This window comes from Notamacropus eugenii, chromosome 1 (genome assembly GCF_028372415.1).
Source record: "Notamacropus eugenii isolate mMacEug1 chromosome 1, mMacEug1.pri_v2, whole genome shotgun sequence".
Taxonomy (NCBI): Eukaryota; Metazoa; Chordata; class Mammalia; order Diprotodontia; family Macropodidae; genus Notamacropus; species Notamacropus eugenii.
Genome location: NC_092872.1, coordinates 374,891,713 through 374,915,052, shown reverse-complemented (window position 1 = coordinate 374,915,052; position 23,340 = coordinate 374,891,713). Strand labels below are relative to the sequence as shown.

At 37.7% G+C, this 23,340-nt stretch overlaps 1 protein-coding gene across 1 annotated transcript in view; it reads left to right on the top strand.

Annotated features, from left to right (window-relative positions):
- Nucleotides 1–10,877: 10,877 nt before the first annotated feature.
- PRELID2 (PRELI domain containing 2) overlaps nt 10,878–23,340 on the top strand; it is an 89,084-nt gene continuing 76,621 nt past the window's right edge. Inside the window, exon 1 of the mRNA XM_072630647.1 lies at nt 10,878–11,255. Coding sequence (XP_072486748.1) covers nt 11,181–11,255 — 75 coding nt within the window. The 5' untranslated portion in view covers nt 10,878–11,180. The remainder of the gene's footprint in view (nt 11,256–23,340) is intronic.

Here is a 23,340-nt window from a genome sequence, read left to right as displayed (position 1 = left end):
CTGAAGTTCTTTTTACAGAGGAATAAACTGAGGCCCATGAAGATAAAGTATCATATCCACATAGCTAGGAAGGGAAAGAACAGGATCTGGGCACTGACTTCTCCACTATCATACAACTTGGTAAGTGGTAGAGCCTGGACTATACTGAAAGTCTTCAGATACCCAGTTCAGTAATTTTCCCATTATGCCACATTTCATACTTAGAGAAAATGTCATAAACCAGGAAGTTACATTTGAAACCACTGTTTTTTCCCAAGTCAACTCCAGTGGTGTGTTTGGTGGGAGTCCAGTTGGAGCTTGGTAAGAATAAGAATAATAATAATAATAACTTTAAAAAACAGACACATTCAGTAATTTATAGATTAATTGCTATTAACTACTGTTTGCTTTGAGAAATGCTATTTTTCAACTGAGTACCTTTTTGGTTGACTTGTTTCCATAGAGTCACACCACTCATGCAAGGTGAAATCGACTCCAAAACTACACACTTCTACCTACAGGGAATTCTCACTCAAGGGTGACCTGTGGAGGAATACTGGACACTACCAGGAATCCACATAATCAATTTTCTCCCACTGAATTAAATTCTTCTCTTGCTAATATTGGCTAGGGACTCCAGTTCCCAGCTTGCTTCTTCTATTTCTAAATGTCCTTTTCTCATTTATATTTCCAAATATAATTCTTGTGAAAATCACCTCATTTGTATAGTTACATTAGCAATGTCAATCATCCCTCATCAAAGGACTTTTTACTAACTCATGTTGAGGTGGTCTTTAAAATTTATACCCTTCCTCCTATCACATTGGCTCCCAGCCTACAAAAGCATCTGCTAATAGAGTAATTAACACTAGGGGATTTGGGGTGTTTTGCATGAATTAGCAGCTGTTCCAATAGCTGACTTGAGGAAAGTTCCTAGAATAGTTTTGGTATGAAGTATGATTTAAAAAAAAAAAAATTCAGGTCAATTTGTACTGCAGGTCGGTTTATACCTGGAAATATATTGCAGGGTTCCAGTTCAGGTCATGCATTCCTGATTTTATTCCTTTGCTAGATCATGAAAATTCTCCTCTCCCATTAACTTATCTTGGGAAAAATAGCTCATAGACTTTCCTAGACAAAATTGTGAATCAGGTGAAAATCGTTTTTGGTGCTCCAAGAGTGCCCCATCCCAGTGCAACATCCTCAACTTCCATAATGTCCCAAACCCTCTCACCATTCGTTATTACTATTTTTAAATGGAGTCAGGAAAAGATAATGGTAGAGGCTTAGATTATTGCTTAGCCTAAGAATATTTGCATTTTGATGTCTACAAAAAAATGAAACTTTAATTGTGGAGTTTCAGGCATCTACAGATAGATGAGGAGCTATTGTTATGGACAAGAGGAAGTTCTTTTGCCCTGATTTCACATGATGTAGCAGCTTAGTTTTGCTGTCTGTTGAGAGCTGCAAGAATCAGCTCTTAAGCTGATTATCATCAGAATTTCAGACATAAAGAGTCTGAGTGTTTTCCTTTAACACTCCACAAAAAAACAAGTCACTTTTGTGAAAAAAAAAAAGTTTATAATTCAGATTCCAAAGCCATTTTTACTTGACTCACATTTTACTTGGTATGTCTTCCTCAGGCTTGGCTATGTTATTATCTCGAGTGTGACCAAAACTGCCCTTTAATGACTTTTGGCCTTTAGGCCTGGTGTGAGATGGGGTTTGAAAATTGGTTTTCCTTGACAGAGAGCATCTCAAATAGATGCTTTTAAAAATGTACCATTAATTGCTACTGTTTTCTAAAGAACATTTTCCCTCTTGTCCTCATCATACTCTTAGGTGAACTGGTCATGAAGGACACATTTTTACCAAACAAACAAAATGAATAAAGCTTTTATAGAACTTCTAAACAATCAAGGTGAAGAGGGTAAAAAGGGAAAGCTGAAAATATCAGAGCATGTAAAAGCAAACCTCACTTGATCTTAAGCCTTGGAAGCTCAGATAATTGGGAGACACACAAAGATTAGAGGTCCACTGTTTGCTGGGTGTTGTATTAGTTTATTATAATTAAATTTTTCTTTCAGATCTAAATGAAATCTTCTGTGTCCCCAAATGTTTTGCCAGTCTACAAAAATGTCACCGGACTAGATTAGCTTCTGGGACATTATAAACAAGAGCAATTCAATTCAGCAATTGTTTATTAAACTTGAATAAGACACAGTGCTAGGCTCTGGAAATACAAAGACAACACCAAAAATGCTGTGGCTCTTCATGAACTTCTATTCTATTATTCCCCTCCAAACAACCTAGTGCATCTTACCAAGCACTTCTTGACTGATTGAACAGGAACTGACCATTGCTGTTCAATCATTTCGTTCTTGATCCACTCTCTGTGACCCCATTTGGGGTTTGTGCGGCAAAGACACTGGAGTAGTTTGCCATTTCCTTCTCTAGCTAATTTTATAGATGAGGAAACTAAGGCAAACAAGGTTAAGTGATTTGCCCAGGGTCAGACAGCTAGTAAATGTCTGAGGCCAGATTTAAACTCAAAATGAGTCTTCCCAATCCCAAACCTAGCGCTATACCCACTTTGCCACCTAGTAAGACATAAATTGATTTGAGGGAGGTGGAAGAAGAAAAGGGCAGGAATTCTTAGTATTCATCAACCATCTCGATAAAATTTTCAATAGTTTGAAAAGTACCAACAGAACCAACACCACATAATATAGAACCACCCCAGTCCTAAAAAGCATTATCAAACATATATCCTTTTGTTTGTGGATCAATCCCGTCTCAGGTCTTTGGGGCTGAACCCTATTGTTTATTCAGTGTGAACATTCCGATTTCTGATTTGTACTGGACTTTGAGCCACAAACATGGAGGGGCAATGAGGAAGAAGGAGGAGCGAGGTGATTATTGACTTCAAAGACTGAACAATAGATCTTTCAGTAGTAATCTTCTGAACCCAGCCCAAAGAAGATAAGAGATGCAGCCAGGCTCTGTAATGGGTGGGATGAATGCCATGTAGGACCTGAATTGAGTTTTAAGCTCCCTTCCCTACTGAGTGAGGTCGTGTAGGGAAGAATATGCTCTCTGAGATGTGGGAAGGAAATGTTTATACTTCATTCTCATTATATCATTGAGAATGGAACTGGGGCACTAGTTACTGGCCCTGAACAGTGGGGGCAATAAGCTGGTGGGGGCTTGAGCGAGTGGTGGTAGAGAAGAGAGCTATTCTAACCCCTCAAGTTTACCCCCCCAAACCCTATGTGGCCTGTATAGAATTCTGACTCTCTGAGGGGAAGTTGTAATATTTGCTACAAAAATGCTTGCATTGTCTATCATGCAAGGTTGTTTTGAGGAAAGCATTGAATGGATATTAAAGTGTTACATAAATGTGAGGTTTTTTTTGGCAATAATTGAGTTTAACAAATATTTATTAAGCATTATGTACTAGGAACTTACGGAATGCAATGATGACGAATGCCATAGTCCTTGCCCTCAGGGAGTTGAAAGACTATGACATGTACACAGATAAGTCTGATACAAAATAGAAAGTGATAAAGGCAAAAGGAGAGATTCAGACAAAGTAGTCCATGAAAATTTGAAGAGTATTTGTTAGGAAAAAAATTTTTTGTGGGGTCTTTGGCGCAGATCCCTGAAGCTCAAGGACATCTGTGATCTTGTTATTCTTACCATAGCATCTTGGAAGTTCAATTCCGTGTAGAATTCTACAACAGAAGGAACAAGAGGTTTGGTGGAGATCAGGGAAGACTTCATAGGAGAAGACCCAGTAAGATGGGCCTTGAAGGAAGAGCAGAACAGATGTGGAGGTAGTCACATGCGGGGGTCAGTGAGAGTAGACTCTGTGTATTCTTAGCAAGAGGTGGGGGCACATGCATACCCCTATGACAGGTGCACTTTGGACAAAGATCTACCCTCAAAATCCATGAGGGGGCTCATCAAATTGGTTGGGATAGGACTATGCCAGTAAATGTATAACAACTAGTTCTCTAGAAAAGTATGACATATTTTAAATTTTAAGCTATATTATTAACACTTTCTTTGCCATTTTCCTAAGTGGAAACAATCAACAAAATAATGAATCAAAACTTGATTTTTAGGTTTTCCAGATTTCCATGGCATAAATGTTTTCACTGAAAATTTAACAACTGGCTCTCCTTGAACCAACTGGAGGTGGTTCTACCATACCCCTAGCACAACTCCCCTGATTAATCCCCATTATAAAGATTCTCCTTTAGGGAATAGAGAGCCATTAAAGGTCTGGAGCAGGGAGGTACTTCTACAATGATGATTATTTTATTTTTTGTTAAATTGTGTCTCTTGTCTTTACTAATTACCTCAGCAGACTTGTTTGTTTTTAGCGCTGGGATACAATCTTTTCTGGTTTCCTGACTATCCTTCAATATTACCTTCCCACTTTACATTAAAGCTGAAGTAAAGAAGAAAGCATCTGATTAAACCATGGTCAGTAGAGCAGTGATTCTAGATTCACCTGAATAACCTTGGGCAAGTTACTAACTTCTCTGGGCTTCTTATCATCTTTAAAATAAGAAAGCCCCTTGAGACACTTTCAGGTCTTAATTTTTTAACTCTTAAGAAGAAAGTGATCCAAATATGTAGATGAGTAGAAAATGCTGTGGGAGAAGTATCTCCTTTCTGAGTTCATGTAGTAGGTAACTGTTGCCAAATATATATTTACTGCAATGTAAAAATTATAGAGGTTCAAAACCTGGGTTTTATTATTAAGCTCAAGTTTTTCAAAAGTCCTTAGAGAAAACCTGAACAACCATGAGGATTCTGACAAGGCTTCTTATAGGTAAAACTATGTCAAAGTGACAGAGAAATAATTCTTTTACATATTGCAATCTTGTACATTTTTCTTAGACCATAAAAGTTAAGACAAGAGATCCATAATTCCATGCTTTCTTCAATGTCATAAAAGTTGAACAAACTTAAAGTCATAATCTTATATATTCTCTAAGGAACTAAACTTCATCAAACAAAATCAGTAGGTAAACTAAGTCAGGTTACAGATTAAGCTACATTTACAGGGTTCACAAATAGGCTAATTGAAGAGGAAAAATTAAATATCACCAAGGAGTTAGGCTAAGGAGTGTTTAAGACCAAGTAAATTTTCATATCCGATAGAAGAGATTTTGGTCAGGTGAGGTTGATAGTAAGACAAACTTTTAGTTGATCAAAATTTGCAGGAGGAATAGCCGAGTCCTGAATTATAAATGGAATAGCATTTGAAAGAGCACTGCCTTGAAGTCTCAGGGTTCAAATCTTGAGTCATACTTATTATTTGTGTGACCACTAAGTGGCAAGTCACTGAGCCTCTATTCCCTCATCTGTAGCATGGATATAATAGCATTTCTACCACTCATTGCATTGTTATTGAAAGAAAAGTATTTCATAAACTTTAAAGTTTTTTTTTTAATGCTAGTGCTTTTTCCTCTAAGGTTATTTTAAATCCACTCTGAATATATCTTGTCTGTATCTATGTGGACATTGTCCTCTCCATTAGAATGCAAGTTTCTTGAGATCATGAGCTGTTTTTGCTTTTCCTTTGTATCCCCAGGATACAAGGAAACACCTTGTATCTACAACACCTTGGTACATAGCAAGCATTTCATAAATTCCTACTTATTAAATGACTGATGTAAAATGTGGACTGTTATTTTTAATGAATATTAAATAGTGAATATAAGGAACTTAATATTTTTCCTTTCTCAAAGTATTTATGTTTTAGAAGAAGACTCAAGGAGATAAAATCAGAACCTTCATCTCCTTTTGCTTGGATTACTGAAATATCTTCCTAATAGGTCTCTCTGGCTCAAGTCTCTCTCTTTTGCAGTTCATCCACTGTACAGCTGCTAAACTGATATACCTAGAGCACAGGTTTTACTTCTCTTCTTGAAAAACTCCAGGAGGTTCTTCTTGCTCTTAGAATAGGATACAAACTCCTCTGTTTGACTTTTTACAATATTTCATAATCTGATGAAAAGTATTCATAAACCTTAAAGTTCTTTTTAATGCTCTAAGATTACCTTGTCTATTCTGAATGTATTTTGTTTGTAACTCTTTATGTGCAAGTTGTCTTCTCGATTACATTGTAAACTCCTTGAGGTCAGGGCCAGTTTTTGCTTTTCTTGTTGAATAATCTGGTTTGGCCTGCCTTTCAGGTTTATTTCACATTACCTCCCTTCATATATTCTATAGACTGCCCTCCTAGCCTGTCTGCAAATACCTGTGCATCACAAGCTAGCTTCCATCTTCATACCTGTACACAGGCTGTTTCCCATGCTTGAGGTGCGCTCCCTTATTATCCCCATCTTGTAGAAAGCCTACATCCTCTTCAAGGTCAATTCAAATACCACTGTCTTCAGGAGGCTTTTCTTGATAGCAGCTGCTAGTTTCCTCCCCTCACCCCCTTATCTTACATTCAGGAATAAGGATTAAGCCTAGACCTTTGATTGCAGGGAGCTTCTAGGTAAGGAAACTCCTTTTAATGCAAGTTAGTACCTTCTCAGAAATTTATAGCCATAGAGAGTTGCCTAGAGCACTGATAAATTAAGGGACTTGTCCAGGGTGATAACCAGTATACGTTAAAGGTAGGACTTGAATCTAGGTCTTTCTAGTTTCAAGGCCAGTTCTCTATTCATTGCCTCTCATTTTATATTGACTTTTTATATATATTTTGGGATATATGTGCATATAAGTGCAATTTTTTTCCAGAATATAAGTTCTTTTTTAAAAGAAATTATTTTTAATGGATGGAGTACAACAAGCATTTCCGTAACAATATAATAATAAAAAAAGATGATTGCACATGAAACTGCAAACCTGTTAAGTACAACTTGCTATTCCTTTTAAATATACAATAACGTTATCATGTAAATTTCTTTTTTTCCTTGGTTACTATTGGAAACAAATATGTGTATGTATGTGTGTGTGTATATGTGTGTGTGTGTGTGTGTGTGTGTGTGTGTGTGTGTGTATGATCACTTTACACATACTCCTATTTATTGGTTCTTTTTCTAGATGCAGATAGCATCTCTCTTCATAGGTTCTTTGTAGTTAATTTGGGGATTTACAATAGTCAAAATGACCTATTTGCTCAAAGTTGTTCTTAAAACAATACTGCTTTTACTGTATACATTTTCTTGGTTCTGCTCATTTCATTCTTCATTTTTTTTGTGCAAGTCTTCATGTTTTTCTAAGATCATCTAACTCATCATTTCTTAGAGCACAGTAATATTTCATCACAATCATACATCACAACTCGTTCTGTCATTTCCCAGTTGACAAGTATCACCAAAATTTCCAATTTGCCGATACAAAGAGAGCTACTATAAATATTTTAGAACATATAGATTCTTTTCCTTTTTCCCCAATAATCTTTGGAAGTAAAACTAGTCAAAGGTTATAGACAGTTTAATAACTGTTTGGGCATAATTTCAGGTTGTTCTCCAAAAATTCATGGAGAGCAGAGACTGCTTTAATTTTTGTCTGTCTTCCAGAAGGCCTTGAACAGTGCCTTGCACAGAGTAGGTACTTATATTGATTGACAGATCACCTGAGAGCCAGTGAGGGAATTATAGGATCACGGAATCCCAGAAACCTCAGAGGCCATCTAGTCTAACCCTATTATTTGACAAGTGATGAAACAGAGACCCAGGAGGTTAAGTGACATAGGAGATCCAGGGAGAGTGACACAGGTTACACAGGTGATATTCATCAGAATATGAATAAAAGTCCTCTGGCTTGAAGGACAATTCTCTTTCAGTCAGTCAGTTAATAAACATTTATTAATTAGGCACTATGCTAGGCATTAAGGACTGTGGATACAAAGAAAAGCAAAAGATAGTCCCTGTTCTTGATAACATGCAAATAACTATATGCAAACAAGCTATGTAGAGGATAAATTGAAGATAATCCACAGAGAGAAGGCATTAGAATTAAGAGGGATCAGGAAAGTTTTCTTGTAGAAGATGGGATTTTAGCTGTGAGAGAAAAGATGATTAAATAACCAGTTATTGGGGAGATCCTATTTCCACTACTCAGTGCATAAGGGTATTGGAAGAAAAGTATTTCATAAACTTTAAAGTTTATTTAAACTCTAAGGAGTTCTATTCAGGAGTGGGGGTGGGGTGGGGTGGGGTAGATCTTTTGTCTAAATTGCTGAGGAGGCTGGGGTGGTCCGGGAGTGAGAGTGATCAATGTTTTCTTTCTAAGCTCCTCATAAGAATGGATCCACCTCTTATTATACTATTCATTCTTCTTACTAATTGTTGACCAATCAGAGTTGATTGCCACTCTCAGGAGTATCCACTCATCCAAGGACATATAAGTGTTGAGTGGGTTCCATGTTTTTGGTGTTAGAGAGTTTTACTAATTACATGCTAGCATAATTAATAAAATAGTTAATTATCCAGAACTTGTTTCTCTTGAACTTTTTATGTATCACACCTGGGACTTGAAAGAAACCAGAAAAGCCAGAAGGCAGAGGAGAGGAGGAAGAGCATTTGCTCGGGCCACAGTCCAAAATGCTCAGAGTCAGGTGATGGAGTGTCTTATTAGAGGACCAGTAAAAAAGCTGCTTTTAACCAGACCAAATTTTTCCAAGGCTACTGAATAATGTGACCTTGCTTTTCCCTCAGAGTAACCTCAATTTTTTCACCTTTAAAGGGAAATTGAAGGAAAGGGTATGAAGGTTGGAGTACCTTGGGCCCTAAGGTCCCCTCCAATACTAACATTTTACAATTCTAAAACATGAATTGAATCTGGAAGACTCAGTGAAAGCAGGAAAGGCACGACCATAAAAGTAAGGGTGGAGTTCTATAACATATACCTGATCTGCTCTCTAGTCGTTAGGCCCAGCCCTGAGAGTTGGGATGGGAAGCACTATTTTTTATTGGCCTCCTGACATTAAGATGATCCACACAGTCAATAGAGTAGACCATATTTTACAGCCCTCTTTTGTTGGTGGTCATATAGAGCCCCAGTTTTGTGCTCTGTCAACTAGACCATACAGTGTGATCTATCTCAGTCACAGGACCATAGATTTAGAGCAGGAAGGGACCTCAGAGGTCATCTTGTCCAACTCCCACATTTTATAGAGGAAATTGAAACCCTTAGAGATGACATAGTCGGGCAGGTAGTAAGCGCTGACAGAGCTTGCTTTCAAATTCAGGCCCTTTAACTCCAAATCCAGAAACTGCTCTTTCCATTATATCATGCTGCAGACAATATCTTTCCTTCCTTGTTTTTCTCTTAGTACTTTGCTTTGAGTTCTCTCTTTTATACTTCATCAAATTTTACCTTGGATCATAGTTACACTGTATTTATTCTGAACACATTCTAATGATTAGATTATAAAGTTTTTGAGAGCAGAGTCTAATATATCTGTTATAGTAGAGAACCTTACGCATTTATAGGGGGCTTAATAAAGTTATGTTAGATTGAATTGCTGTGTATATTCTGTCACACTTAGCTGGAGTACATCATAACAATTTCCCAAACCTGAAACGAAAAAATGTTTCCTGCCATGACAATATAGGTATAAAGTTGGAAGGGACTTTAGAGATTATCCACTCCCTTCATTTCATTAGAAGAGGAAATTAGAGCTCAGGGAGATTGTGATTTACCTAGTGATAACGCTTGAACAGTGGTGACACGGTAAGAATAAGTGTATTGGCTAGTGTGGTGGCAACTTTCAGAGGGAGAGTGTTTGCCTTTCCAGCCTCAGCCTTCATTTTTTTCTAGCCAGATCCCTTATCTGTGTCAGATAAGGGACCTTTATTAGAATGTGGGCCCCAGGGCTTTGTTTTTGTATCTACAATATCTACAGTATCTACAAGAGGGCCAGATTCATAATTGGGGGTTAGTTTAATACATACTTGTTGAACAGATTTGAATATGTAACTGCTCCATGCTGAAATGGAAATTTGGTACTGAAACAATTTTGTTTTCTCTCCAGAAGCCACCACAACCATCTAAAAATTGGTGCTGGCTTTGGTTGGGGGCGGACCCTTTTTTCACTTTTCTTCTGCTGGAAGTTGCTTCCAAGAGATAAACGATTAAAAATATGGGAGGTCTTGGAAAGAGGTGATGGTAGGATGTGTTTTGACGTGACGGTGGGGTGAGGAGGCATGTCTTTGATATTGCCTTTTGGGAAATATTTTCCTCCTGTTTTTCATATTGATTGAATCAAGAATCCTGCTTCCCTTCCTCCCTCCCCCATTACTGTTGGATCAGATCAGACCCCTTATATGACATTTATGCCTGTTGTGTTATGTATTCCTCTGGGCAAATTGTTTCCATTTTTTTCTGCGAAGAAGGAGAGAGTTAGCTTCATGGTACAGTGAAAGGTTTATTGGGTTTGGAAGAAAGGTAAGTTTGAATTCTGGATTTACTCCTCATTGTCTGTATGACTGGGCAAGTCCCAGTTACCTTATCTCTAAAATGAAGGGTCTGAACTAGATAACCTCAGAAGTTCCTTCCAGCTCTAATTTTAGTGAACATTTTTGGATTCTTTTTATTTTAAGCATAACTTTACCATGTTGGGGTCCTTTCCCCCTCCCCCTTTTTCACCATTTTCCTCTCTCCTCCCCATCCTTCTTTTCTCCTTTCTTCTTTCTTTCCCTTCTCCCCTAGTTTTCTTTTCCTTTGCCCTTTAGACTATGGTAGTAGAGCTTGTGTAAGGATGATTGATACACACGTCCAGCACACACCCCACGCAGGCTGCTAGTACTGGTAGCTGTCTACAACCCTCAGGACTGGGTGGGACGCCAGTGCCAGAGAACAAAACCAGTCTGCAGCCTGGCAGAAGTAAAAGAGCTGGGCGGTTCTGGTCTCTTGGCCTGGAGAGTCAGGGGTTAGGATAAGGCACAAATCCCCCTAATTGTAATTTCAGTTCTTCTTTGGCCCGCCCACCGTTTCATCCAAAAGGGAAGTACTCTGGCTGGACTGTTTCTCTGAGGAGCCAATAAAGTTTTAGAAGTTTGAAAAGAAGGAAAAAAAAAACGAACTCGCCACCAGCCACTCGTGTGGCTGCGCCTGCAGACTCCGACTGTGAGCCCGGGAGGCTTGTGGGCAGGCTGGCAGGCAGGCCCTGTGGGGCACAGGGAAGGAGCGACTGACTGGCCTGCAGGGACCATCTCCTGCCAGAAATGGGAGTCACTGTGGATGTGCACCAAGTGTACAGATACCCATTTGAGCAAGTGGTGGCCAGCTTCCTCAGAAAGGTAAAGAAGTAGCATTTTTGTCCTTTTGATGCTCTTTGTCCTCCCTTGGACTGTGGGCGTCACTCCTGCCTGCTCTGATACACAGTAGCTGTGACCACGTGCAAGATAGCTCCCTGGCCCGTCTTTCTTCCCTAAACTGAACTGTCAAGAACAGAGGTCTGGGAGGTGCTGTCCACCTTTCCCTTCTTTCTGGGACTGGAAGTGATCCCTCCTTGGAAGTCTCACAGCACTATGATTATACCTCACAGGGACTTTCATATTCTACTTTGCACAATATATTTGCAAATGTGTCTTACTCTTAAGTTTTAGGCTCAAGTTCTCCGAGCAAAGGAGAGTGTCTATGAGTGTTTGTTGAATGAGTGAATGAATGATTGAAAAAAAAAAAACTCCTGAGGTCTTGGTTCTCTGTCCCACTTGCTGGAGGTTTTTTGTTTTTAAACCAGCACCTGCCTTTGTGGTGAAAAGGGAGGCATCTTATGAGTATTGCCTCATCCACAAAACTTTTTGAGGAAGGAAGCTCCTTGGGCCTGGGCCTTTGCTGGGGAGTTGGATACTCTGATAGGACAATGTTCTTAGGGAAGGAACAGGAGGTAAAGGGAATGCCTGGATAGTTGCACTCACTTGCTTCTTGTGTGAGACAGGAGGTGATAGATGATAGGCCATAGGATTTAGTTAGAAGAATCTTTAGAAGTGATTTCCTGAAATCCTTTCCTTTTACTTTTCTGTCATACCATCCCATACTAACTCTCTATCTAGGAATCCAGTCAAAGATTCTGTCTTGCCCTGGTCTACCATCATTTTCCCAAGGCTACCATTCACCTATATATGTTGACTACACCTATTGAAATGTTTCTTGTGGGCAGAAATGCTCTTTTTGTGTATTCTATTTCCAGCATATAACACAATGCTTTGCAGGTTGTACTCATTTAATGAATGCTTTTTCTTTCACTCCTTCATCTGTAAAAAAGGTTCAGGTCTGATCCAAATAGATTCAGTTAAACAAACATTTATTAAGTCCCTACTATAATCCATGCATGCTACTAGGTGCTAGGGATACAAAGAAAAAAACTAAACCTTTTCTATAGGTCTGACTAAATGACACAGACTCTAGTGGCATCCTGTCAATTCAAAGATCGAATACAAAATTCCAGTCCTTTTATACCTTACTCCCTGCCATATACTCTTTGATCCAGTGACACTGGCCTCCTGGCTTTTCCATGAACAAGAAACTCATCTAAGCTTCAGGCATTTTCTCTGACTGTCCCCAATACCTAGAATGCTCTCCCCCTACAACTCTACCTATTGCCTTCCCTGGCTTCCTTTAAATCCCAGCTAAAGCCTAAGCCTTTCCCAACCTCTCTTAATTCTAGTGCTTTCTGTACATTTTTTTCCTATTCTGTATACAGATTGTTTCTACAGAATTGATTTGCTTCTTGTCTCCCTTATCTGATTGTGAACTCCTCAAGGATAGGGACTGGTTTTTTTTTTTGTGTGTGTGCCACTTCTTATATCTCCAGTGCCTGGCACTTGGCTCTTTTTAACTGATTGACTTCAAGTGTTTCAACAAGCATTTATTAAGTGCCTATTTTCTGTTTTGCTCTGGGGATACAAATAAAGGCAAAATTATTCCCTGCCCTAAAGGACTTCACATTCTAAGGTGGGAAACAGTATGTAAGTATCTAGGTATAGATAAGCATAAATAGAAGGTAAAAAAAGGATTTGAGCTGAGTCTAAGGAATCCAGAAAGCAAGAAGGTGGAATTCCAGGAAAACCTTTCAGGCCTGGGGGACAGCTACAGAAAGTAGACTGACACAGCTGGATATAGAAGGGATGGGGAGGGGGTGGTAAAATACAAGGAAACTGGAAAGGAATGAAGAAGCTGGTTTGTGACAGTCTTTAAATGCCAAGCAATATTTTATATTTGAAATAATAGGGAGCTACTGAGTTTGTTAAGTAGCAGAGGTGACATGGATTGACTTGCACTGTGTAGCTGAATGAAAGTCAGGGGAAAGCATATTTCAGGAGTCTTGACTTTAGGTGACAGAGGGGCTTGATTTAGGATTATGGCTGTGTGAGTGGAGACACAGGGACATGTAAGAGGGATGTCGTGAAGATAGAAACCGTAAGATTTGAAAAGTTTGTCCATGGTTCTTTAAACATAATTTTAAAAATCTCTAATAATATTCCAAATTATCATTTTTGTTTTATTTGATAGTGATTACAATTCCTGCTTTTTTGGACTAACTTGATACATAGTAAATTCTTTTTTAGACTTAAAATTCCATGTAAGTCTGATTTTTACATGTTATATTCCTTGTAAATAAAGAATTGTGTTTTTTGTTTTCCAGTTCTTCCACTCTTTCATTTTATTGTATTGTTTAATCCATTTACAATGAATGCTATGAGCTAGATTTGTGTTTTCCTCTATTTGTGTCTCTAATACTGCTTTTTTGAAATTTTTTCCTCTTCATTTTTCAGTCAGTACTTTGTCCCTGTGCTTAGATTCCTGCTCCTCTCACCCCTCCCATTTTAATGCGTCCCCCCGTTTTTTGAGTTTACCTGGTTAATTGATTTCTTTTCTCCATTTTAAATGATTTTTTTCTACTCCTTACCGCCAGTTATTATCCTATCAGTTTCTTCCGTTTTGTTGCTAAATTTCTTGAGAAAGTGGTCTCCAACTGGCACTACCACTTCCCCTCTTCTTACTGTCTTTTTAACTCTGCAGTTAGGTTTCCAACTTAATCATTCAATTGAAATTGCTCTCCATCTTTACTCTTCTTGACTTTTCCATAGCCTTTGACCCTTCTCCTTGAGACTCTTCTCTCTAGGTTTTGGTGACAATATTCTAGCTCTCATACCTATCTGACTTCTCACTTTAATTTGCTGGATTTAAATCCAAGTCACTAACTGTAGGAGTCCCACAAGACTGTCCTGGGTTTCTTCTCTTCTCCCTCTTTAAAATTTTACTTGGTGATTTCATCAGCTCCTGGAGATTCAATTATTAGGTCTAGGCCAATGATTCTCAGAATCTACTTATTATCTAGTTCTTAATCCTTCTCCTAACCCCCAGACTTACATTGTCAGTTGCCTATTGGACATTTCAAAATGGATTTCTCAGACATCTCTAGTTCAAAATGCCCCTAAGCAGAACTCATCATCTTCTCCTCCTCAAACTCCCTCTTTTGGAACCTTTTTATTTCTGTTTAGGGCACCAACCTCCAGGTCACCCAAGCTAGTAACCTGTGTGTCATCTTTGAATCCTCATTCTCTCTTACCCCCCACCCTAACAGGACTGTTGCTGAATCTTGTACTATTATATTTTTCTTCCCATCTTATTTTTACTTACCCCACTCAGTTTAAAATCTCTCTACCCCTCCAATCTTTTTTTTCTGGAATTTCTTTCCTAAAAGAATTTCTTTGTTTTGTACTCTTGTCTTCCAATTCAAAATCTCTTCTTTGAATTCTATTTGGCATTTCACCCTTTCCCCCTTTTATTCCTCCGTCATTCTCCTTTTGATTTCCCTCCCCTCCTCATTTTGCTGATGGGTATCTTGAAGATAGCCCTGAAAAGCTATCTTGGCTTCTTCCTGAGTTGGGGCATTTGTTTTTCACTGGCCTTAGTTCTTTCCCTAAGGATCTTTGGGGGTGGGGAGAGTGAACAAGAATGGTCCCACCTTACTTTTAGTATGCTTTATTTTAGGCCATTTATTTTGGCTCTTTGCCCCAGATTCCTTCCTTGGCTCCTTTTCTGGTTGTCCTGAATCATTGACTACCACTTTTTACATGGTAAGGAGAGTATGTGAGGAACATGTTCCAGAGTTCATAGAGCTACAGGGGCCCCCAACTTAGAGACTACTCCAGGCAGAAGGCAGCATGATTCTCAGTACTCCTCAACACCTTCTCACATGGCTGGGAAGTGTCTGCTTTTTAGGGTGGAAAGGAGACAGAGGCTGAATTGTGTTTTTAGATCCTACAGCAAGAGAGGATCCCCATATCGGCCTCAGGCGGGATCCTAGAAATTATTCGGTGCAGTCCTTCCAGAAGGGAGGGCCATTAAAATACCTTAAGGATTAGCATTTTCTAGTGTTCATAAAACTTTTGCCTTGATGGGATTCCTGCTTTCTTGTCCTGAGAATTCATCTGTAATTTTTCTGCATCTGGCATATATTATTCCCAGTTTGAAGTTTTGTTTTGAGAATTAATGAGGCTGTAAGATCTATATCCCAAAGACATGAAAAAAAAAGAAAAAGAACCTATTTGTACAAAAATATTTACAGCAGCTCTTCCTGTGGTGGCTAAGAATCAGAAATCTATAGGGTGTCTATTCATCAATTGAGGAATGGCTAAAAAAGCTGTGGTATATGATTATTGTTATGCATAAGAAATGACAAGTAGGAGGATTTCAGAAAAACCTGCAAAGACATTAATAGGTTCCCAAAGTGTGGTGGAAGCATAAGGAAAGAAGAGAATACTGAAAAATTGTACATGTTTCATCTTTTGTGTAACAAAATTAAAGTCAGAGTGGTTGTATTATTTTCCAAATAACACACAAAATGCAAGTTATATATAACTGATTCATGTTCAAGACTGTAGACAGGTCTTAATAAGCAAGTACTGGCAGGTCAGAATGTCTTGTATTGTCAGGAAGTCCAGTATACATCAACAGGAATATGTGTGTGTAATGACTTTTTTACAGTATGATACTATATGATTACATGACACAATTTTGAATCATCAAAATTTCAATGCAGAAAAAAGCCCATAAGTTTACAATAAATTATTATATTTAAGATGTGTCATTTCAAAAAATATTTTACATTTATATTTTTTGAAAAGATGCAAATTAAAGAAAAACTGCTAAAGGGTTGAAGAAAGTAGATTTCCAGGGGGATACTAAGTAATTTTTTTTTAAAGGGGCAGTAGGCCAAATAAGTTTGGGAACCTCAGAATGAACTGATACAAAATGAAGTGAGCAGAACCAGGAGAACTTTGTACTAAGTTACAGCAATAATGCATGTTGAATTACGGTGAATGACTTAGCTATTCTCCGCAATACAGTGATCCAAGACAGTCCTAAAGGACTCGTGATAAAGCATGCTATTTGCCTCCATAGAAGAAACTGATCCTGTCTGAATACAGACTGCGGCATGCTATTTTTTCCTTCCTTCCCTCCTTCTCTTCCTTCCTTCCTTCCTTCCTTCCTTCCTTCCTTCCTTCCTTCCTTCCTTCCTTCCTTCCTTCCTTCCTTCCCTCCTTCCTCCCTTCCTTCCTTCCCTCCTTCCTTTCTTCCCTCCTTCCTTTCTTCCTCCCTTCCTGTCTTTCTTTCCTTCCTTTTTTCATTCTTGTACAAAATGACTAATATGGAAATGTTTCACATGACTGTAGATGTACAAACTATATTGCATTGCTTACTGTTTCAGGGAGGGGGAAGGGAAGAAAGGGAGGAATGGCTAGAGCTTGGAACTCTAAACTTTAAAAAAAGTTAAAAATTGTTTTAGCATGTAATTGGGGAAAATAAAATATATTAAAATGAAAAAAAATTAAGGGAATAAAAATTAGTTCAAATGAAATAAGTGAAGGAAACCTACAAGCCTAACAATCCTAACCTTAACGTGTAAATGTATTAAACAATTTAATAAAATGAAAGAAAACAAAACAAAAAAGAGTTAGTGAGGACTGGAGAAAATTTCTGGTCTACAGTCTTGCTCAACGTATTGCATGGAAAGCCTCCTGTGCACTTCCTTTGTATCCATTTTATGTGTGTATGTGTGTGTGCGGACATGCGCATATATATGTATACCCACATGCTTATACATATATACATACACATGGATACATATGTACATATGTATCCATGCATATTTATATGTGTGTATGTATATGTGTATATATATGTATACCCATGTGTATATACATGAAGACAGGGGCTATTTTTTTTGTTTTTGTTTCCCCAGTGCCAGGTACATAATATGTAATTAAGAAATGCTTGTTATTTGATTGATTGCTAGTCCTAGGTTAATGTAAAAAACCTTAAAGAGAACAATATGTCATTTTTGTAGCTGCCTTCCACAGTACAGAACAGTGGAGTACCTGGCTGAAGATCCCACAACTTCTCAGTAGCACATTTTGCATATTTGGATCTTTTTATTTTTATTCCACTGATGTTAAAAAAAATCAATCAGAATTTATTGAGTACTCACTCCAGTATCTGTTTGGCACTGTTAGGTTGTGTGTTTGTCCTTCGTTCTCAAAGAGGACCAAGGTATCAAGATTATGATATGACTTGCTGTTGACTTTGATTTGAGTGAGGGAGGGCTGTGCAAGGTCACTGACCTCACTTTCTTCTCCTGAGCCATCTGGGCCAGTGGCCTGATATTCATCAGGATGATTGGCGATGCCCCAGGATACAATGTGAGACCCTGGCTCTTTCAGGCTAAGGTCTTGTCACATTCCCATTCAATGAATATTTGGTAGTTCATAACTATTTAGTAATTACACTGCTAGGTGATGTGTATACAAATACCAAGAATGAAAGAACTTCTACTCACAAGGAGCCTACATTTTTGAAGAAAAGCAAAGTGCATATATAAGTACATACAGCATAAATATAAAGAAAATACATGTGCAAATAGTTAATTGAATCTGTGATCTCATTGATTTGGGAACTTCTTCAGTCACGTAGATTGAAATGAATCTATGCCTGTCTACTGATTCTACTCTGTGTGATAGTGATCCGTATCCTCCCCAAAGTTCACCAGTGGGGGTCTGCTCTACATTGGGGTCTTTTCATGCTTTCTTCCGACATTGTGGAATGGAATGGAGCACTGTGGCTGCCCATCTGACATCTCTTTCTCTCACTGTACGACAAACCCATCTCCTCATTCTGTTCCACAATTTTCCGATGGTGTCCTCTGCTCTTGTTCTTCAGTTACTTGTTGATTATATGTTACAACTTGCTCATACCCACTATACACCTCTCCATTGTGATCTGTGTAGTGTTCATCTTTAATTCCTTTTTTTGTTAGTAATTAGTTTTCAGTTTTCAACAATCACTTCCGTAAGTTTTAAATTTTTCTTCCTCTCCCTTCCCTCCCTTCCCACGACAGCATGCAGACTTACATGTGTTCTGCATATACATTCTTATTAAACATATTTTCACATTAGTCATGTTGCATAGAAGAATGAAAACGAATGGGAGAAACCAAACCAAAACATACCAAAATAGAAAATAGTCTGCTTCATTCTGAGTTCCAACTCTATAGTTCTTTCTCTGGATGTGGATGGCATTTTGCATCGAGTCCTTTGGAAAAGTTTTAGGTCCTTGCATTGCTGTGAAGGGCTAAATCTATTATAAACAGTCCTTGTATACTGTGGCTGTTACTGTGTATAATGTTCTCCTGGTTCTGCTCATTTTGTTCAGCATCAATTCATGTAAGTCTTTCCAGGTTTTTCTGAAGTCTGCCTGTTCTTTATTTCTTATAGCACAATAGGATTCCATTATATTCATATACCACAGCTTTTTCAGCCATTCCCCAACTGATGGGCATCCATCCCTTTGATTTCTAGTTCTTCGTCACCACAAAAAGAGCTGCTATAAATAGTTTTGTGCAAGTGGGTCCTTTTTGCATTTTTATGATCTCTTTGAGATATAGCCCTAGAAGAGGTATTGCTGGATCAAAGGGTATGCACATTTTTGTAGCCCTTTGGGCATAGTTCCAAATTGCTGTCCAGAATTGTTGGATAAGCTCACAGCTCCACCGACAATGAATTAGTGTTCCAACCGTCCCACATCTTCCTGTTTTGTCGTGTTAGCCAATCTGATAGGTGTGATGTGTCACCTCGGAGTTGCTTTGATTTGCATCTCTCTAATCAATAGTGATTTAGAGCATTTTTTCATATAACTATATATAACTTTAATTTCTTCCTCTGAAAACTGCCTGTTCATATCCTTTGACCATTTATCAATTGGGGAATGACTTGTATTCTTGTAAATTTGACTAAGTTCTCTATCTATTTTAGAAATGAGGCCTTTATCACAGACACTAGTTGTAAAAATTCCCAGTTTTCTGCTTCCCTCCTAATCTTGGTTGTACTGGCTTTGTTTGTGCAAAAACTTTTCAATTTAATGTAATCAAAATTATCCATTTTACATTTCATAATGTTCTCTTTCTCTTGTTTGGTCATAAATTTCTCCATTCTCCATAAATCTGACAAATAAACTATTCCTTGCCCCCCTAATTTGTTTATAGTATCAACCTTTACACCAAGATTGTGTACTCATTTGGACTTTATTCTGGCATACGGTGTCAGGTATAGTAGTCATAGACCACTATGCCCAGTTTCCATCACACTATTTTCCAGTTTTCCCATCAGTTTTTGTTGAACAGTGAATTCTTCTCCCAGAAGCTAGGGTCTTAGGGTTTATCAAACAGTAGGCTGCTATAATCATTGCCTACTGTGTCTTGTGAACCTAACATATTCCACTGATCTATGTATCTATTTCTATTCAGTACCAAGTGGTTTTGATGATTTCTGCTCTATAATACAATTTGAGATCTGGTAGGGTTAAGCCACCTTCCCTAGCATTTCTTTTCATTAACTCCCAGACTCAAAAGTCTGGACCTTTTGTTCTTCCAGATGAATTTTGATATTATTTTTTCTAGTGTTAGAAAATAATTTTTTGGTAATTTGATCAGTATGGCACCGAATAAGTAAATTAATTTAAATAGAATTGTCATTTTTATTATATTAGCTTGGCCTACCCATGAGCAACTGATGTTTTTTCAATTATTTAGATCTGATTTTATTTGTGCAAAAAGTGCTTCATAATTGTGTTCATATAGACCCTGGGTTTGTTTTGGCAGGGTAGAATTTCTCTTTCTATCTATTGTTGTTGGACTTTTTTAGTAATGTATAGAAATGCAGATGATTTATGTGGGTTTATTTGTATCCTGTAGCTTTGCCAAAGTTGTTTATTATTTCAAGTAGTTTTTTACTTGATTATCTAAGATTCTCTAAGTATATCATCATCATACAAAGAGTGATAACTTAGTTTCTTCTTTGCCTATTCTAATTCCTTCAATTTCTTTTCCTTTTCCTATTGCTAACATTAACATTTCTAGTACTGTTTTGAATAACAGGGTGATAATGAGCATTCTTGTTTCACCCTTGATCTTATTGGTAGTACATCTAGCTTCTCCTCATTCCATGTAATGCTTGAATGCTTGCTGAGGATTTTAGGTAGATATTACTTATTACTTTGAGGAAGGTTCCATTTATTCCTATGCTTTCCAATGTTTTCAATAGGAATGGATATTGTAAAGTCAAAAGTCAAAAGCTTTTTCTGCATCTATTGAGATAATCATGTGGTTTCTGTTAGTTTTGTTGTTGATATGATCAATAATGTTGATAGTTTTCCTGATATTGAACCAGTCCTGCATTCCTGGTATAAGTCCTATTAGATTAAAGTGTATTATTTCACCTTTAATTCTTCAAAGGCAATGGTTTTCCATATCTCACTGCCAACAGAATTATTGGTAAATAGTTTTTATTGTAAAGATGACCCTTTTATGTTCTTGCAAGTTTGGATTCAGTAAAAGTGCTTTGAAATTTCCTGAAGGCTATCCAGGCCATATTTCTTCTTTAGCAGTTAATGAGTGAGATGGTTCATTTTGGACCACTACTGAAACTCTAATCAATATTAGTTCATTATGATTCTATAAAAGGTAATGATTGTTAGCAATTATTTTACTATACTCATTTAGTAATACATATTTAGTTAGTCATCTAATAATAGGCATAAGAACAAAAATGTATTAATCTATATTTTCTATAAATCACAAATGTTCTAATATAGCCCCTATACTGGGCCTCAAACTTCAATGTAATGCTCACTCCTTGTCTACCAGCTATAAAGCTTACTTGTATAACTGCAAGAAGGCTGACATGGCTATCTCCTCTTGTTTAGTTCAAATTCCATGACTAAACCAAACATGGATGGCATGGTATGGAAAGACTCCAATCTGTTCTTGGATTGTATGTGTGACTTGCACCATTTTCTCTTGCCCAAACGAAGGAGGAGCCCATCCATCTTATGATCAGTGGAGTCAGTGGAGATATTCTCTGCTTCACCCAACCTGTGACCCTGATGACATGCCATTTTAAGCTTATACATCATTGTTGGTCCATGAAGCAAGATCAGTCAACCAATGGGTTCTGTACTTTGTACAGACTCTTTAGAATGTTCAAGTAATAAATCTGGCATCAAGCCTTATAAAAATAAGGTGCTGGAATGAGGGGGTATCTTAGACTGTGAGGAAGGTCTGTGGTTCACTTCATTAGAAATGGCCAGGTCCCTTTAAGAAGGTGCTTTATTCCAGAACTCTGTTTCAGTTTCTTTTTTAGACATTTGGGATGTTTTTTGTCCTCACAGTAGGTGGTAGTAGATAGAGTGGTGGGCCTACAGTCAGGAAGACCTGAGTTCAAATATGACCTCAGATACTAATAGCTGTGTGACCCTAGGTAAGTCACTTAACCTGTGTATAAGTTTCCTTATCTGTAAAATAGGAATGATAATAACATTTACCTTACAGGTTGTTTTGAGGATCAACTGAGATAATAGTAGTATAGTGGCACATGGCACATAGTGGGAACTTAGTAAGTGTCTATTCCTCCTTCTTTGAACCCTCAGCCCACTTCATTGTCTATGTTTTTGCCCAGATAGGCATATTGTTGGACAAGATCTATAGATTATCCATTCAGATGCATGCTGATATGCATATTGTTGGACAAGCTTCCTCCATTTACATAAGTAGAACAAGTAAAAGATTGCTTGTTAAATATCATTTGCAAAAACATTTATTTCCTACCAACACTGTAATTAACTTAAGTATAAATAACTCTCAAAGTTCTGGTATAAATGGGAGAGAGCATATAGCTGAGTAGTTGTGGATGCTTTCTTGGTCCTTTTTTTTTCTTTTGGTAGCAATAGAGTCTGAGATTTTTCCCTACACTTTTAATATCTTCCCATCATGTGGATATATTATGTATTGTTTCTTTGATGCCCTCACAATTATCACCATAGCACAGATTTCTAAATATACTTGATCCATTCTGACTGTTTTCTTTAGTGTCATTTCTTCTTCCTCTGAGGTATAAAAAAGTTTGAGACATAATTTCTGGGTAATTAATAATTTTATTAATTATAGTTAGCAAGTAATTAATAAAAACGTTGGTCATTTGGCCATGTCATAAACCAAAGACCTATGCCTGAGCAGAACACAATGGGCTTCCCTGCTTGGGTGGGGTCTCAACCAGTTTGAGGAGAAAGTTGATCCAATCTCATTATTAGCATTGTCTTTCAAATGCTGATTTGACCTAGTGGAGATTGAGGAAATAGGAACAGAAAAAACCCAGGATCTCCCCGGTATTTGGGTATTTAATAATAATTTCTCTCATTCTTCTGTAAGGTTCTCTGTGAGGGTCATTTGGAACCTTATCATCCTGAAAGACTGAAAAAAAACCTTGGTACTGAGATCTCATCAGTACTATCTGCACTTCTGATTAGAGGGAGACACAAAAAGCTCCTCTTAAAGCCTCCATTTCAGGAGGGCACTAAGGTCTGCCATCTCTTCATTTACTACCTTGCTGGTTTCCTATGGACTTCTCCATCATACTCTTTATCTGGCATCTTTCCCTGTTCTCTACTTCCTTTTCTGTGTTATCTCCATTGTTAGATTATAAACTCCTGGAGGACTGGGACTATCTTTCTTTCTCATATTTGTATCCCCAGTGACTGTAAGCACCCTTAGGATCCAAGTGTGGTGATTCCACTATCTTTGATTGAAAAAACTGTTTGTCATAATAATAACTTTTGCAAATATTTTCAGCTTTTTTCTTCTATTTGTAGTCTTCTTCCCATTATCCTTGAATGCCCTTTAGATAACTTTGCTTTATTGGATATTTTGCCCACCTTTCTTTAACATAATGCCTGGTATATAAGAAGCACTTATGCTTCTTATGCTAATTATTTGTCATTTTTCTTTGTAAGATTTTACAGGTTAGTTTATATTCTTACCAAATATTG